Source organism: Lathamus discolor, chromosome 6, assembly GCF_037157495.1.
Source record: "Lathamus discolor isolate bLatDis1 chromosome 6, bLatDis1.hap1, whole genome shotgun sequence".
NCBI classification, from domain to species: domain Eukaryota; kingdom Metazoa; phylum Chordata; class Aves; order Psittaciformes; family Psittacidae; genus Lathamus; species Lathamus discolor.
This window is the reverse complement of record NC_088889.1, coordinates 28,729,056-28,747,563: the sequence shown is the minus strand read 5'-3', so window position 1 is coordinate 28,747,563 and position 18,508 is coordinate 28,729,056. Positions and strand designations below refer to the sequence as shown.

Sequence of the window (18,508 nt, the reverse complement as noted above, 5' to 3'; positions counted from 1 at the left end):
ATATCCAATCTAAACTTCCCCTGTTTAAGTTTTAACCCATTAACCCTTGTCCTGTCACTACAGTTCCTAATGAAGAGTCCCTCCCCAGCATCCCTATAGGCCCCCTTCAAATACTGGAAGGCTGCGATGAGGTCTCCACACAGCCTTCTCTTCTCCAAGCTGAACAGCCCCAGCTTTCTCAGCCTATCTTCATACGGGAGGTGCTCCAGTCCCCTGATCATCCTCGTGGCCCTCCTCTGGACTTGTTCCAACAGTTCCATGTCTTTATTTGAAAATTATTTTCACAGGTTTTTAATTAAAATTTGGTTAATAATTAAGTTATACCTTCTGTTTAATACTTGAAATATTTTTGCACAGCCTGTGCATATCTTTGCATTTATTTTAAAATTACTGTACCTTTTGCATACAATGCTGCTTTGAAAAATCTAATTCAGTTCTCAGAGGGCAGCTACCAGAAAAGGTACATCTTGCAAGGAATAAAGTGATGTTCTCTATCAAGTATTTAACTGTGGTTACAATGAATGCAAATATTTTGGTAAACAAGTAATTTCATTTGATTCTAGCAGCCAGGCAATACTGTAGGAGTCAACTGGGTGAACTAGGGAGGAGGTTTCCCTTGTCACTCAGTTCAGAGCCTGCATGGGTGCCCTGCACTGCCCTGTGGGAAAGCACCTCCTGACCAAAGTGGGTGCTGAGGCTGTCTGAGCACCCAAGGAGCAATGCTGGTACACCTCTACTTCCACCTCCCATTTTCTCTGCTTCTGACACTTGCAGGGAGATTCCTGGGAGATTTTTCTGCTTCAACTTGAAGCCTGACAGCCTGTGACCACATCTTCCAAGTCTCCAGTGGCTTCTGCTCTGCTTCAGGCTAGGGGACAGTTGCCCAGAACAGTAAGGAACCAACACCACCCCACTGCCCTCCCTCCCTGAAGCGCAGGCATTCACACCCAGCCAGAGGAAGGCACCATTTCCCTAGCCTGTACCACCACTTTGCGCTTGCTGCAGCCCTCACTTGCCTTCTTCAAATGTCATCCTTCCACTTGGTCCTTTCCTACACTAGAACATACTGATGGAAGAAGCTTTTTTTCTTCCCATTCATCTCCCCGGGGGCTGTCTCTTGCCAGGTCTCAGCAACATGGAGGAGCCAATCTAAGATCTGAAGCTGCGCTTCTCCCAGCCAGTTGCCATAGCTTGCTGCACCTCTCCATTATGTTGATGCCCAAGGTCTTGCAGTATGGGCCTTATCTGGCTACAGGACTTGAACATGGAGGGTTGTTGATGGTCTGCTTCATCTGCAGTAACTGATGTAGTTTTGGAGGGACACCAGTTGTACCATTCCCCTGGTGAATGAGGGCTGACTGGGTCCTAGCTTCCTCTGGCACTTAGGCTCACAGGACACTCATTTCCTCAAAGAGGATAATGCTGCTATTGAAAGGATAGAAGGTGGGAAGAGAAAAAATAAATAGAAAATGGAATAGGAAGAGAACACATGTATTAGTCAGCCTTTTCAATGCATAATAGAAAGCATTTATATGGGATTAAATTCAAGCCTTGTGTAAGTAAGAGAGATACTGTACTTGCTTTCTGTGAGACAGAATTTTATCTCTAAGCAGCATTGCATTTTCCAAAAATAAAAAATAAAAAATTGCACAAATGTTGACATCTCAAAACCAATTTCTCCTACAATTTCTTTTAATAATCTGATGGCTCCTTCCTACAAGCTAGCTCGCTTTCATTTTGAAATCACCAGTTTTTGACTTGTTTCCTTTCTATAGTTGCTTTGTTTTATTGCCTTGCCCTTCAACTGCACTTCCTTAGCACTTTTTATGATATTTGCTCCAATACAGAGAGCTTCAACACTGTGTTTGGCATTCCACCTTGTAAAAATAAAGTACAAAATAAGATACATTATTATTAATTTGTTGGCAGACTTATTAAAGTTTGTACTGTTGAGGATTAAAATGGGCACTGGCATGAATGTAAAGGGTTACAGTGGAAAAGATAAAACAATTACAGCTTATCATGTTGAAACAAATCTTTCTTTACTATGTGAAGTGAAATGGTGAAATGTCTGATGAAATATGTTCATACACATTTAATGTCTTCATAAGAATTTGGGAAATCTCTCCACCCCTTTGTTCCCTTAGTCTAAATGCTCATAGATTTTCCAGGATTTCATCACTCCCAAGCACTTACTCCTCCTTATCCCCCCAATTTTTTCTCTATTTCTATATTTTTCATGTATTATATACCTGAAAGCTTGTGCTAGCTTCCATTTTCTGTTTAGTCTTTCCAAAATGATGATACAAATTCCAAGGAAAAAGTAGTCTAAGAAAAAAGGATGATGAAACACTATTTAACCTTATTACCACACTTAGTTGAAGCAGTACCCCTTGTTTTTCTATTCCTGTGTATAGGTGACTCACTTCCTAAGACAGACACTGTCTCTTTAGTACCTTTTACTTTTGCATGCATTAATGTGCATTCCTATGCACATGTAATTTCACACTTAGTTTTCTGTACTCTCATGATCCAGAGGTCAATGTGTGATAAACCACTCCCTAAAAAGTGACAGAAGAGTAATCTAGAAAAGGACAAGAATAAGAACAGATCTAATGAATTTTGTATACATGAAAGGTAGTTGCACTGAGGAATGGAGGAACTTTATTGTTGTGAATAGGACAAGAAATAGTGTGTTTAACATTGCAGCAGTGGAGCTTAGAAATACCCTTCTTGTAGTTACAGTAGTGAGACTTTGGAATAAATTGCCTTTTAAAAGCATGAAGTCTCCAGAAAGGAGGCTTGTAAGCACTGGTTAGAAAGCCATTTCCCAGAACTAACATTTGTGTGATTGATCCTGCTGTGAGATAGAGGTTGGTTGGCTCCCTTTCAGCCCTGCTTTTTGTCATTCTTCAGTATTTTATTGTAAACTTGTGGGCTAAAGGAAGCAATGTCACATATGAGCAGTGACATGCAACAAAATACAGTGTTTACATCAGCAGCTGCTAGAGGAAACACTGTTGGATTTATTCCTATCCAGGAACAAAGGTGAGGTACTGTGAGAGATAGGCAAAAGAAATGTCCAAAGAGTCAGAAGAAGAGATAAAGGGAGGATCAGTGATACCAGATTAATGACATAAATCGGTGACCATATAAATCAAGAACAGTATGTTTATTATGTGTGAGTTTACTGCATTTAGTATGTTAGACCACCTTCGGAGCCACATTTTCATGGAGCGGGTGAATTACACCACCTCTTCCTTAGACATACCCTGCTGTATTCTGCTGTTGGTAGGAGGTTAAATGACTTTCATTTACTAAGTCAATACCAAAGTTCCCATCTGACTCTGTATGCTGTACTTTGGGGATCAGGAATACCCAGTATGTGCTCTTACCAATAGACATATTGGATGAACTGAATAGGTTCTGCAATCTGTTTCATCTAGTAGCTCTGCTAACCTCATCTAATGGTCTTTCCTGAGCTTTGAATATATGTGAAGCATCTGGCATTGCTAAGAAAATGAGGCTAAATGGCAGATCTTTCTTGGTAAAGCATGAAAGCAGAGTGTAGTGGGGATAAGGTACTGTCAGAAAAAAATTAATCTTTTGCTGAAGATAACCTGTCCCCTTTTCACAGAGACCTGGTGTTTGCTGTTTAGATAGTGCACACAGGCTATAGGTTGGAATCTTTCAAGGGCAGAATGAGATAATTCTGTTCATGTGACTGCAAGCAAAGGCAGTCCTCAGGGCCTCGCCCTTTAACTTGTCCTATCACTACAACAGAATAAAGAGCTGATCTGTCTCATGCCTTTGACGGTAATCATGCGTGAGCAGCTTGGCCAAGACCTGATATTGCACTTACCGCCAGGACACAGGGAGAGAAATCCTGAGGTCTTTTCATTTTTTACGCCTTACCTGTGCAATGGAAAGACAGCTTAGTCAGTGCTGAACAAATGCCATAATCTGACTGAGGATTTATCCAAAACAAGAGCACAAGAAAAATGTCTTGTTTCAGACACTGTGGTGGTCTGAGATTCTTTTCAGGCTTTAATGCCAGAGAAGTCGTTGGAAGACCTGCCACAGACTGCAGTGGTCAGGTCCTGTTCAGGGTCCATCTGCTTGGCAACCTTGCAGAAGTTCCCTATGCAGCCATCAGTTGAGGCACTCTAGGAGGAGCCCCTCTGGGCTAGCTGCAGGCTACATGGCCTCATTGCTGCTTCTCTCCTATAAGGAACTTAAACACAACATCGGTTAAAACAATGACAAGGTTATGTCAGAGCTCCATTTTGCAGTATCTGGCAAAGACATCCAGGCCATTCCTCTGGATGGTGGCTCTGGCTTACTGCTGTACCCTTACAGCCAGAGAATTGTCTGCTCTGTCTGATGGGCAACATGAAAAAGAGGTCAGAACTAAGTAGTAAATTTGCCTTGTTATTGCAGGGACAGAGCTTAAGTGGCTGCAGCTTCAACTGGAAAATCACTTTGAACCCATGAGTTGACATAGCCATGAGAGTTCCTTGTTATTTTGATGGCATCTTTGCATTGCGCCTGGAGAACCCAGAGGGTTAACTTAGCTTCACTTTTCAGAAGGAAACTACATCACCCTTGTTCACTTGCCTCTCACCATGGCTGGGGTGTTTCCTATGCCCCCCTGGCCTAAGTACCCCCTGCAGGGCAGCTGCGGGACTGATGCCCTTTGGGGCTGCAGAGGTGCTCGCCTGAGTTCTCCCAGTGCTGCACAGGGTGGGGGCAGTAAGCCACATCCTCTCCCTGCTGCATTAATGGGGGCTTTTCCCTTTTCCTTGCAAAGCTTCCCTGCAGGGCAGCTGAGGGCATCCTGCGGGGGGTGAGGGAGCCCTGAAAGGAAGAGGGTGGTAGGAGAGACCATCCCCTCTCTCTGATGCTGTTGCTGATGCTATGCTGGAGCCCTCGTAGATGTGGCTCCCCAGAGTTAGTTGCTCAGCAACCAGAATCAATTAATATGCTTTGCAGAAAGTGCAGGGGAAGCCCAAGCTGCTGTCAGTGAGAAGGCAGGAGGCTGAGGGTGACTCAGGATCCCACTCCCTCCTGTCACCCATTTGGTCCCACCCCATCCTCTCCAAACTCATTATTAGCCACCGTTCTTTATCCTTTTCTTCCCTACGATGACTTAGTGTGCGTGTCCCCAAATTCTTCAGGCAAAGTATCTTCTTGGTCAAGAACTTCCCTGCTTTCAGAATTTTGGGTTTAGATCTAATTTGTGTTTTGGGGTTATTTGTCAGCCTTTCTTCAACACTTTTCTAGAAATTCTAATATTCATGTTCTTTGGGAAGGGAAAGAGCTGATGTTTTTGTCGGATTGTTTTAAAGATTCCTCAGGATAAGAAGGGTTCCTTGGCACTGCACAGCTGAGCAGCAGTAATGAAAATGCATCCTGTACGAATTGGGAAAGTTTTTGCTTCTTCTTTTATTACAAGTAATTAGCACTGCATATATGAGACCAAAGAGGTAGTACTGATTATTGTTGAACGCATAGACAATAGAATAAATGAGGGGTTATTGTTTTGTTTTCTTCTTTTCTGCATAGTAACTTCAGGGCTTCGGTAAGGTATTATTTTCTTCTTTTCTTTCTTTGATTTTCTTTGGAGTCCTTCTGATGACACCACGAATCTGGGAATGAAGAACTTCTTAGAGCTAATTGGAAATGGCATTGTGGAGCTGAGACTTAACTGGAGGAAATATACCTTCTGAAGAAGAAAAATATAATGCACTGTAAGGATCTGACTTCTGGTGAAAAATTCAAGCCCAGAAAAAACTTGTCTGCTTTGTTAGGAAGAATGGGTTGGACAATTTTCTTCAATTCCAGAGGATTTCTGAATACCATGCTGAGCTTAATCTCTGCAGCATGCTCTGTGCTTCTCATCTCTTCCTGATGCACTACATGGTAAGGCCTTTTTCCTTCCTTTTAATAATAACAACCATATTTCTGTTACAGTGATAGGTAAAAATAAAAGCAATAATCAAATGAATATTAAAAATAAAATAAATATGGAAAGTTAACAAAAGAATTTTTGTTTGTATGGTCGGTTCCAGGAGCAAGTATCCTGATTACTGCAGCAGCATTGCAAGATCATTTCTGTCTTTCTTCCTTGCTGTGTGACAGTGTGTGTGTTTATATATGTTTGTGCACACCTGTGCTGTCATTTGCACTTGGACTGGAACATTAGTAGTTGTATTGTACATATTTGCATGCTAAAAAGGATGCTTAAGAATTTGCTTTGCCTTTTCTCTCTTTTTTTTTCCTCCCTCCATTTCCCTCCTCCTGCCTCCTCTTCTTCTGTTTGTCTCTCTGGGGTCTCTGCACCTCAGTCATGTACTGACCGCTAGAAGGCAAAAATAGAAGGTAAAAGAAATCCAGTGCCAATGTAAGAATAGTTCTGAATAAGTATTATCTGAGTAGATAAAAGCTGCAGGAGAGATTAGTATGTCTGCAAGATCTGCAGGTACAAAATATTTACTTTATTTTGTTTCCCATGGGAAATAACTATCAAATGCAGATTTGGATGCTGTGTTTTAGATACAGTGTGAGGCAGATCCTTCTTCACGTCAGAAAGCCAAAAAATGACCACAGTGAATTATGATAATGTTGCTCTTGATGACCCAAGTAATAAAATAAGCAAACCTAGTATGAGATGTCCTCATACCAAATAATTTTTGTCATGTATTAGCAGGGTGTTGATAATCATTATAAATGGCTTTAGTGGATGTTACGAGATATTTTTCATTAACAGCTGTAGTGTACTTACATCTTCCTGGATGAAAGCTGCTAGGGGAATACAAGGTGATGTTATTAAGTAACTATCCAAATTACCAAAATTTTGGGTCATTATCAGCAAATTGCCAAGCAGATTAGGAATTATATAGTGAGTGTTCTGAGACAGGAGAGCAGATTAGTTTTCCAGAAAGCCTGGTTTTCTTGGATCTCTGTTTCAGTAATTAGGGTACAACTAAAAGATGACAGAATGGTGATGTGAAATGTATGTATTTCTCATACATTATGGTTGTTCACTGAGTGTAGAAGAGGGAAAGTTGAGTGCTCCTTCAGAAGCAAACTCTGGTAAGGGCCTGCCCCCACTCTGAGGGCAATCCCTCGCAAATCACGCTGCTTTTGGTGTTAGAAACAGACTAGGAGCGGGTTTGTGTGATGGTTGTCACTGGCTGTCCTGCTGGGTTTGGAGGTTATGAGTTCCTGGCAGCAGGTTTTGAGGGGGAGAGGGAAGCAGAAAGCCAAAGCAAAAAGGCCAGGCCAGGCCATACCAGGACTCAGCATCAGAGCTTAAATTCTATCCAAATAATGGAATTTTGTGGTAGTACCCAATACATCTCCTCCTTGCATGATGGACTCCGTAAGAGAGTTTTTAGAGAAAGAATAGTAATACAGCCTTTTCAGATCACTGCTGGAAAGAAGAGACAATACAAGCACATTCCTGTATAGTGACAGTTTTTCCATAGGGTTCAGAGGAAACACCCTCGATTTCAGGAGTTCAAAGTATCCATTCATGTGCACTGAGGTAGAATTTTTTGTGTGTTTTACCACCTAAAAATGTAGCTAATATAAAAACCAGTAAGCAAAACTGACAAAGGACAACAAAACCCATAAAGGTTATCAAAGTAGTCCCCTCAGCTCTTTATTTGAACAAGTACTGCACCTTAAGTTCAAGTTTCCCAGTTGAAATCTCTCCTTACATCAGCAGTTCTATTCCAATGGGACTTGTACAAGTTTCATGGTTTAATGCTAGCCAGCAACTAAGCCCCACATAGCCATTTGCTGAGGGAGCGAGGAGAGAATCAGAAGAGTAAAAGTGAGAAAACTCCTGGGTTGAGATAAAGACAGTTTAATAGGTAAAGCAAGAGCTGTGTGTGCAAGCAAAGCAGAACAAGGAATTCATTTACTTCCCATGGGGAGGCAGATGTTTAGTCATCCCCAGGAAAGCATGACTCCATCATGCATAACGGTTACTTGGGAAGAGAAATGCCATCACTCTGACCATTCACCCCTTCCTTCTTCTTCCTCCAGTTTTTCATGCTGAGTATGACTTTATGTGGCATGGAATATCCCTTGGGTCAGTCTGGGTCAGCTATCCCAGCTGTGTACCCTCCTAACTTCTTGTGCACTTCCAGCCTGCACGCTAGTGGGGTGCTGTGAGAGGGAGAAAAGGTCTTGACTCTGTAAGCACTGCTGTGCAGAAAGGAAAAGGTCTCTGCATTATCAACACTGTTTTCAACACAAATGCAAAACATAGCTCTTACCAGCTACAATGAAGAAAATTAACTCTAACCTAGCCAAACCCAGCACATTCTCCTCCCCTTATTTCATGCCATTTATGTCATGTTTAGGTCTCACACTATCCAGCACATTCTCTTTAGCCCATCCTTTTATATAATACACAGGTATCATTCCCTTAGTCTATGGACCACCCTTGTAAAAAGTCCTTAAAATGTCCAAAAATGTCCACAGAATGTCCCTTGAGTTAATTTAGTCCATGACTTCCACTTCATCTCTTGGTCACGTAGGACAGGAGAAGTCAAAACCACCACAATGAGTAAAAACTACTCATGTGGATAAATTATGAAAGGTTTTATAAGATCAAACTCTTTGATTTTTATTAGATTTATTAGGCTTCAGGCATAATTTGTGTTTTCCTTCTAAACAAAATCAGTTTTTCTTTACCCATGTGAATCCTTTTGCCTTGTAATTAGGACAAGAAAAATTGGTTAATTACATTCTTAAAGATCATGCAACTGTACAGATACACTGTTAGTGAAGAATTATCAGAGTATGCAGAAGTTTACTTTTATTAATGGTCTCCAAATCCAAGAAGAGTAGTCTTATTGGAATCATTCATTGCCTTATTTATTTTTGTGACAGTATTAGCATTGCTACTAGGTATTTTCAATTCTTCTGGCAACTAAAAAAACATAAATAGTTCCTTTAAACTATCAAGTTTTAAAAGTACTCACTATTATAATGTTCAGGGATACTTACCAAGCTTTCTACTATATTAGATATTCATTTTATAGTTAATACATGCTGTTTAGCTCTTTGCTTGATCCAGGAACACTTTTAATTTTAGGGTTTAGAAACACAGTATGAAGTCATAATTATAGTAAGCTTCCTTCAGAATATAGATATATATTGAAATAGGAAGCATAAAATCATCTAATTTTCTTCTGTGCAATTTTTTGTGCTTGTAAATGTCTGTATTGTTGATATATATTGCATAACAAGTAATGTTTCTTTTATTATAGTTTATAAAGAACAGTTATTTTTCAAAATACATAGGATTTTGCACGTATAGCAAACTTTAAAATGCATCCAATACATTAATGCGGCAATAGGTTTGTTTGTTTCTTTTCTCTATAATAATAGCAACATATACATAGGAAGAATAGTGGATTATTTTCTAAAGAGTGTGTGATGTTGAGAGAGATGATACAGGATATTTATTGTAACAGATATTTCTGTCAATGATTTACTGTGACTTAGAACTTTTACTTCAGTGACATTTTTAATCATTTAAACATTTGCACAACAGCTGTATTTGGCTTGCTCTGTCAATTCTAAAGCAAGTAAAATTAGTAATTTCCTTTTCTTTTATGATACTGTTCAGTGAAGGTCTGATGCTGAAAACACATGTATTTCATTTTAGTCCACTGAACTGTTTCTTTAGATAAACTATGTGAGTTAGATCTTAAACCATCTGCATTATCAGGGAAGTGATACTGAACAGTGGAAATACATTCCACACTTGCATCAGCTATTTCTGGTAAAGAAAAATGTAGCTGAATAATACAACACATAAGCACAACACGTTCCTGTATTTGGAATGCCTCAAGCTATCTTGATTCAAGATCCAGCAAAAATTTTGAAAGGCCTGCAAAATCCCAACCCAAACCAAATGAGTCTTAAGCTTTTGTTGTTTAAACATAAATCGACACAGAAAGAATATATATCTGACAAAAATCTCAGTAGATCGGCATCTGTGCTCTTCTTACATCAGGCTGAAAAAAATTGAAAAGGCATAATGTTTTTCAAAAATGAAAAGCTCTACAAATCCATATGTACGGAAATATTGATTTCAAAATGGCATGCCATTTCATGTTAACATTTTTAATTTTTCACTTGTCACAAGAAATTGTACTCATATTGGTGTACCTGTTTTTCTCAGTGAAAATTTGCAACACTAATTTTGTTGGGGTTTTCTTGTGCCAGGGAAATATTTTGTTGTATATATTTTAATTAGATCTGTTCTAGCTGCCCCAGTATTTATTTGATTTCATAGGTCAGTCTTTAATTAGAAGTTCTCTAAAAGGCCAACTTTAACAGAACATATTGTATAGCCTTTTATTACTGGTACTGAACAGCAGTTCTTACCAGCTCTATGGTAGACATCAGCTCTGATTGTCATTCTGTCCCTAATTCTTCTTTGTGTTCAATAAAAAGAAGGCTTCTATTCTGCTGAGTGCTTTACAGATACCAGAAGTACTTCCTACAACAAAAACCTTGAAGGCCCTCAAAAGACATGTGGGCAAGGAGTAGAACTAACTGAGTATTAACATCCTTATTTAACAGATAAGGACCTGAGGAACAAAGAAACTGCCCAAAGCTATAGTGGCAAAGGAAGAGTTCAGAATTGAACCCAAATGTCCTTATTCTGAGTTCATTGTTGCCCCTGCAAGGTTGCTCTTAATTTTGGGGTTGTTGGTGTTTTGTTTTTGTTTTGGTTTTGGTTTTTGTTGTTGGTGGTGGTGGTTTTGGGTGGGTTTTTTTGGGGGGGGGTGGGTGTTTGGGTTTTTTCGTTTTGTTTTGTTTTGTTTTGTTTTGTTTTGTTTTGGGGTTTTTTTTTGGTGTTTTTTTTGTGTGTGTTTTTTTAATTAATGACTTGCATTTGGACTTTTAAGTTAATACTAGTTGAAATATCATGTATAAAACGAAATTCTTGGTGCAGTTGTCCTAAAAATTCTTTTTTTCTTTCCTGAGCCATTCTGTTCGAATGTAACCATTAATTTTGCAATTACTTTACTACACAGTGGAAGTATGTGCTAGATGAAACACAAAATGACTAAATAGAAATATTCTAATCATGCCTTACTGGTTCTGTGGGATGTACAAGTGTATCTGTTTATGCTGACAGGGTTTAGGCATAGCTGTGGGGCTATGTAAGGGTTTTGAGGGCTCTTGGTAAAATAATCGAATTGCAGCACAGAAAAAAAATCCAATCGACACAAGAAGGCTGGTGATTTGTTATCTAGAAGTCATTATGAATCCAGCACTTGTGGGCAAAAAGATGACACAAAGAATATGGTACCTAACAGTGATTCTTATTATCCCCGATATGCCTCCTCTGTTCAAGGCAGTCTTTCAGCTTTTGATCCTCTCTGTGACAGAGGAAAAGAAGTTTTGTACAAAAACTACTTAGCTGCTAAAATTACATCTGAAGTTGTTGAAAAAAATACCTGTCTTGGCATCTTAATACAAGCCCAGGGAAATCTTGTACATGTTGAGAAGAGAAAAAAGCTTTTTGCAGATGTGCTTGAGTGTTGGACTGAGTTCTGCAGCAGAATATCCCAGAAGCTTAAAGGGTATCTGCCTCACTCTGGTCTGCTTCTACAACTCCAGGTGTAACACACCTCTGGAAGGTACTTGCCTGATTCCCTAATGACATATTAGTGTAGAAAAGTATAAAAGTCCTATTGAAAGCAGTACGTCATCTCATTTGTGTTTTATTCCTGAGAAATGTTAAGAAGAGAATTTAAAATGCACCATACTGCATCAAGTACACTCTCTTATTTTGCCTGACATAAACTTTTTACTGGCTCATAACAAAAAAGGGTTAGAAAGGAGTGCTTTAGTCAATACATACTCCATTATATTAATCAATTACATAATTAGATTCAAAGTACTGTTCACCAAAGCACAGAGCTCAGGGCAGCCAGGAGGATCCCCTGCACTCTATTTTCATCTGGAGTGATGATGCACAGGGTCTTCCCCAGCCTGCCTCAGCCCTCCATCTTAAACTAGACTTGTAAAAATCATAAAAGACGTTCTGAAAGGCTTTTACAGTTAAGCTGGCAATTTTTCCATGGAAACTTGGATGTTAGAATGCATGAAAGTGTTTCAGTTCAAACACATGCTGGTCTTTAAGAGCTTAATATATCGTATGGCCCCTAGTTCTTTTCTAAATAACCAGGACTAAGGGATCTGAACACCTTTGAGGACCTGAGCATTGGGTTTATAATATTTGTATATTTTCTACAACATGAATAGTTCAGAAAAGTAAATCTGATGATTACAGTAGGATAATTATTGAACTTTGACAGGCAAGGAGGTTTTTAGTTGGCTAAGAAACACTGGGCAACCACTGTAATCCATAAACATAAATAAAGAATTTCATACAAGGTAAGAGTGTCCAAAACAAAAAACCTGGAGAAAAGTTGATGAGCCAAAGAAATCAGTAAGCTTTGATGAAAAAAGGGGGTAAAAGATATCTGGTACATCTCTACATGAGGAAACGGGGTGGGGGTCGGGGAATGCCTGTTCCAGTTTTCAGCCAAGCTAGACAGAAAGGAGTGGCGTGAGTAGGAAACAACGTGGCATCTGAGAATATAAATTGTGCCTTAATAATTTGTTACTCTTTTAATGAGGATATTAATGCAGTACATATACTTGACTTCTAAAATTTGGGACTTGTCATTTTCCGCATATGTCTTTAGATACTGAAAAGCATCGCTTTCTCCTCCATGTGCAACTGTGACTTGTTTAATGAAAAAACTAAAACTTGACATTGACACATCCCAGACCCTAGCAAAACTGTCTCTAAAGTGAGATGTTGCTGACCTATGTCAGGAATACCAGAAACTTTCCTTTAAGGAAAGTCTGATGCTTGAAAACAAAACCATTGAGCTTTTTGGATGAGAGAGCAGATGGCAAAACTGCTTATTGAGACCTGTGACTTACTGGAATTTTTTACTTTGTGCCTAAACCAAGAACTGGTTGAAAGGTTTTTGTTTATGTATTCACAGGAAATGTAACTTTTCACTGAATATAGAAATCATACAAAATATTTAGCAGGAGAAGGTAGGATTTTGGAAGGGTTTTTAAAGCATTCTTGAAAGCGGCTCTTAATGGATGACCACGATGGTCCTCGGGACAATATTGTTCCTGTACTGCTGAACATAGTATTTGTTCTCGATCTGTATTAATCAAAGCTAGAAACTAAAGATTTCCTCAGGAAGACTAATCCATTTCACTGACATCATAGCTATGTGGTTTGAGTTTCTGTGGTTTTGTTCCATAGCAAATACTTTACGTTGCATTAAAATGCTCTGGAGCTTGGCACAGCTGAATGCGTTCTCAGAACGCTGCACTCAGTACAAAGGGAACAGCATCTTTGATATTACTTTGTGCAATGTTCAGAGTGTTTCAATGTGTCATGTCACCAGGAACATCCTGAGTGTTCAACGTGATTTACCTTATAATATGGTTTTAATATCACTAGTGTATCAGAGCAGACAGAGGAAGGGTTGCTCTGTTACTTCTGCTCCTAATTGCTGTCCCTCAAATTCTGCCTATGTTTGTGTGCTTTTTAGTGGAATTGTAAGCAAGCACTGTTATCTTTGGGTCTAGTTGTGTCCCCACCCTGAAAACCATGCTATGGATGCTTAGTGCACAAGGGCCCACAGACTATCTGCTCCATCCATTCATGCTCAGCACAAAATAATTCCAGTCTTCCTCGCTGAATTTTAGTAAGCTGGTAAAAGACCAAGTCACATCTGCAGTGTTTCACAAGAGAAGATAGATCAAAAGCATCACTAAAGCCTTACACTCCTTTTTCAGAGAGGAAAAAGAAAAAAAAAAAAAAGCCATTCAGTAGACCATGCCTAATGTTACACAGAGAATCCTACAATAGTTTTGCTTATTATGTCTCCAAATTAATTTGTGATCTCTAGTCTAGCTTTCTGTAGATTTACTGGATACATGAAGAAGGCACACCAAATGGGCATCAGAGGGATTTTTACATCAGTAACACTAGTGCTCCCTACCTCACAACCTGTTCCTACCCACACCCTTTCTCTGGATCCTCACACGGAGGTTCAGCATCCCTTTGCAGAAGTCAGGTCATGCATGAGGAGAGAAACAAACTTTTTGGATCCCTGCAGGTTAAGCACAGGAGTAGTACAGTGTGATTATGATGCAGACAGGCTCAATAAGCTATTTCCTTCATAAAACTGAAGAGACCTTCCTGACATCAGTTCCTTGTGGATAAATCCCAAATATCTTTACCAAATTACAACACATGAATTACTATAGAATCATAGAATAGTTAGGGCTGGAAAGGACCTTAAGATCATCTAGTTCCAACCCCCCTGCCATGGGCAGGGACACCTCACACTAAACCATGTCACTCAAGGCTCTGTCCAGCCTGGCCTTGAACACCGCCAGGGATGGAGCATTCACAAACTCCTTGGGCAACCCATTCCAGTGCCTCACCACCCTCACAGTAAAGAATTTCTTCTTTACGTCCAATCTAAACTTCCCCTGTATAAGTTTTAACCCGTTACCCCTTGTCCTTTCACTACAGTCCCTAATGAAGAGTCCCTCCCCAGCATCCCTATAGGCCCCCTTCAGATACTGGAAGGCTGCTATGAGGTCTCCACGCAGCCTTCTCTTCTCCAGGCTGAACAGCCCCAGCTTTCTCAGCCTGTCTTCATATGGGAGGTGCTCCAGTCCCCTGATCATCCTCGTGGCCCTCCTCTGGACTTGTTCCAGATATATCTTAAGAACCAGGTGGCATATTCTCCTTGCCCACACATCTCTAGCAGATGCCTGCACAGACACATCTTCACCTAACACTTTTTTGTGTCTGTCCTAGTCCATGTGGACACACATCATTAATCCCTAGGACTATATCTGGGTATATCAATCCACTGAATGAGTGTATGAACCTCTCACCCCTTTTTTGCATGCCCCTCCTATAAAACACACAGCTGTGGGAACACTTCCTGTCCTGCCACTCCAGAGACCTGATCTCCCAGTCCCCTGCTGCTTATGGATGACTCCTCAGCCTTCGGTCACACTGCAAAGAACAGATTCCTTTACTGTGTAAATGCTGCTTGCACAAATGATGTCTTCTAGGTGATTGAATGAAACAGCCAGCATAGCCTCATGGGTCATGACCGTGTCCCACTTTCTCATTTGGTCTATGAGCTCTGTCAGTGTGATCTTGTGAGCTGTATCCATCACAGGTCCTCTTTGCTCCTCAGTTCAAAACCAAAGCCTTTGGTACAGAACTCAGCTTTCATCCATGTTTAGTATATGGTGACTGCTACTGCTTTTAGAAACAAGTCCCAGTGAAATGAACTGAGATGCTTTAGATAGCCGTTTGGGTAAGGAAACTGCAACCAGGTAGGAATTTTCCACTTCAGCTGCTTGGTTTGCTTTACACTTTGGGTGTGAAAGGCAGTGGTTTGCACATGAATGCACCTGTGTCCTCTGTGCCAGGGTAAGAGCTATCATCCTACTTGGGATTATCACAGCTGGTGTGAATTGAAGAGGAGCCAGGAAATCAGCACTTAAGTCCCCATAGCGCCAGCTCCCCATAGATACAAATGTCTGGGCCAAAGCTGCTCTCTGCTTTGTGTTTCTTTTTCTTCTGATATAGAGGTATGAAGTCCCATCCTCTTTGCTGGGTAAAAGCTGCTGGCTTCTCCTGGAAATCAGGTTATGACCATTGTGTGAGTCAGCTTCCAGATATGTTCGTTAGGGCTACTGAACCTTGCTTGTGTGTCCCAAGGTGAGGTTTAATCCATTAATGTTTGTGAAAATCTATGTAAATTATCTGTATCATGCTGACAGGTCAAGTACTGCATTGCTCACTGGCTGCTCCTCCTGACAGTTTAAGATATATGCCAAGCAATGTCTGTGCTTTCAGACGATGTTTGCTGATGTAGTTTGAATGGCTTAACCCTCTCAGGATTTGGCCTCACTTTTTCTAGCTTACTGATTGGGTGATACAGCACAAATATGTAAGGCTGCTGCTTTTTCTCGTAACATAGAAAACAGTAACTCTATTGATTTTAACTTATGCAGCACCATGAGCTCAAAAGAAACCTCTTGGATCTATTATAGCACACGTGCAATTCAGGCCCTGAAGGACACATGGAAAGTGGTGAGGTTGGGTGGAGGGCAGTGCTCTGCTTGGCTGTGGGCAGGAGGCAGCATCAGAAGCTGCTTCTGCAAAGCTGTTGGCAGGATTTGTCCCTGCTGCACCACAGGAGCTGCAGGTGCTCAGAACAGCTCAGAGGCTCAGCATGAGGCCCTCCAAGAACCCTACCTAAGAGAAGGGTGTGCTTGAAATTTGGGAGCCTTTTTGCCCTGTGCTTATCACATAGATTATTATCTATGCTATTATCAGTTAATGATATCAGGGCCTGACACTGGTATATACTGTACAAACAGTAAGAGAAGCAGTCACTTCTAGAGAGTTACATTCACTTAGATTTTAATTTCCATGACTAACTCTGCAAGCGCACAAAACAACAAAGGTGTCCAAAAGGTAACTAGTTTCACTGGCTGCTTTACCACATACCTGGTCCCAGTTATCAGCATTACTTGTGGATTTTTATATTGATTTTTGGTATGAATGATTAATACATTCATTGTCTTTAATGCTTTCTGCAGTGATGATCATTTGCCACTGATCTTTCCTCATGTCTCTGTAGGTGTATCTATATTTATCCTTAAATACCTAAGCTAGAAAGCAATGCTGCAGCATGAAGCAGGGGCTGTTATTGCCACAAGATGTTACTAAATGAGAATATGACAGCCAAAAGAAAGGGACTTTCTGCGCATCTTCATTGTCACATGGACCTCTTCTTTGAGGCTACTGGAGATGATAACTTACTATATGGGCCGTTTTCAGAGACTAGCACAGTACGTATGCTAGCAATTTGGGAGACAAAATTATGAAAAAATATTTTTTGTTTCTGTCACTATTGCTTTTCTGGGCAACTTTTGCTTTCAAAGCCTAATCCAGAAACTGGCGGACTCGGCAAGAATTGTGCCCCTGATTTCTTCTGTAGCTGGATCACACCACCAGCTGGTTTCTTCACTACCACCAGTACAAGCTGCTGCGGTATAAAATATAAAGTGGCTTTGCACTTCATTTCTTTAGCTGAAATTTTCATTACATTCTTCTGCTTCAGACATTTATCTGTCACATACGTGGGCTTCTGCAAATAAACAGGGCGTATCTCTGTATCTCTGCACAATGCCTTTGCATGCAGATCTCCACTAGTATTACCAGAGCTGCTTCACAGCTGAACTGACTAAACACATCTTGTTTAGTTTCACTCAAACAGCCTGTTTGTCAGCCACAAAACTCTGTGAAAATGATTGACAATGAAAGGACTGATTTATTATTCCCCCTCATAAAAATAACTGTGCATCTCTATTTAGGGTGTTTATTTACACTTGTACTAAACAACCTGTGTAAATGTACCCAGCTGTCATAGATCTAGCCAGATTAGGCAACAGGCAGAGGGAAGATGATGAGGTGTGGGCTTTGGGGTACATAGAGTCACAAAATAGTTAGGGTTGGAAAGGACCTTAAGATCATCTAGTTCCAACCCCCCTGCCATGGGCAGGGACACCTCACACTAAACCATCTCACCCAAGGCTTCGTCCAACCTGGCCTTGAACACCACCAGGGATGGAGCATTCACAACTTCCTTGGACAACCCATTCCAGTGCCTCACCGCCCTAACAGGAAAAAAATTTTTCCTTAAATCAAATCTAAACTTCCCCTGTTTAAGTTTTAACCCATTACTCCTTGTCCTGTCACTACAGTCCCTAATGAAGAGTCCCTCCCCAGCATCCTTATAGGCTCCCTTCAGATACTGGAAGGCTGCTAGCAAGACTGTGGCTGTGGTTTCAGGTAGCTGTTCCCCTTATGGGGTGCAGGCCCTCATATTTTCCAGACTTCTGCTTCCAACTTGCTATGTTGGAGCAACCTTGGGCATGGTTATGTGTGCAGCAGTCCTGTCTGCAGCAGAGATACAGCTGATGTCAGTTATAAATGACTGCAAACCGGAACAGAAGGAAACTGTTTGGGAGGTTTTCAATACCTTGTTTACTGTGCTGTTAAAAAAAAAAAAAGTGTAAAATTATAACAAAATAATGAAGACCAAACATCTGTAAATCTTCCTTTGATGAGATGCCTAGTAATAACCTAGTGTTTACAGTTTTGACAGCAAAAAGACACAGGAAAAAATGCAAAATTATCATTTACAAGAAGTCAGGAATGAGAAAACAGGAGGAAGGTAACAGAGACTTGTGCTAACAGAGGGATTATGGCTCCTGAGAGAGGGAAATGCTCCATCTATAAAGAGCAGCCATTTTTGCAAATCTTTGTCTTCCTGCTTAGGAATTACCACCTGGCAACCGTGAGGGAAAGGCAGCCCATGTAGTG

At 40.5% G+C, this 18,508-nt stretch overlaps 1 protein-coding gene across 7 annotated transcripts in view; it reads left to right on the top strand.

Moving 5' to 3' along the window:
- TUNAR (TCL1 upstream neural differentiation-associated RNA) overlaps positions 1–18,508 on the top strand; it is a 185,192-nt gene that overhangs the window by 149,302 nt on the left and 17,382 nt on the right. For 6 of the 7 annotated variants that reach the window (XM_065684861.1, XM_065684859.1, XM_065684860.1 and 3 more), the window contains one exon: positions 5,627–5,922. The exons of the other annotated variant lie outside the window; for it this stretch is intronic. In XM_065684861.1, the coding sequence (XP_065540933.1) occupies positions 5,884–5,922 (39 nt within the window). In that variant the 5' untranslated portion in view covers positions 5,627–5,883. The remainder of the gene's footprint in view (positions 1–5,626; positions 5,923–18,508) is intronic. 7 annotated transcript variants of the gene reach the window in all.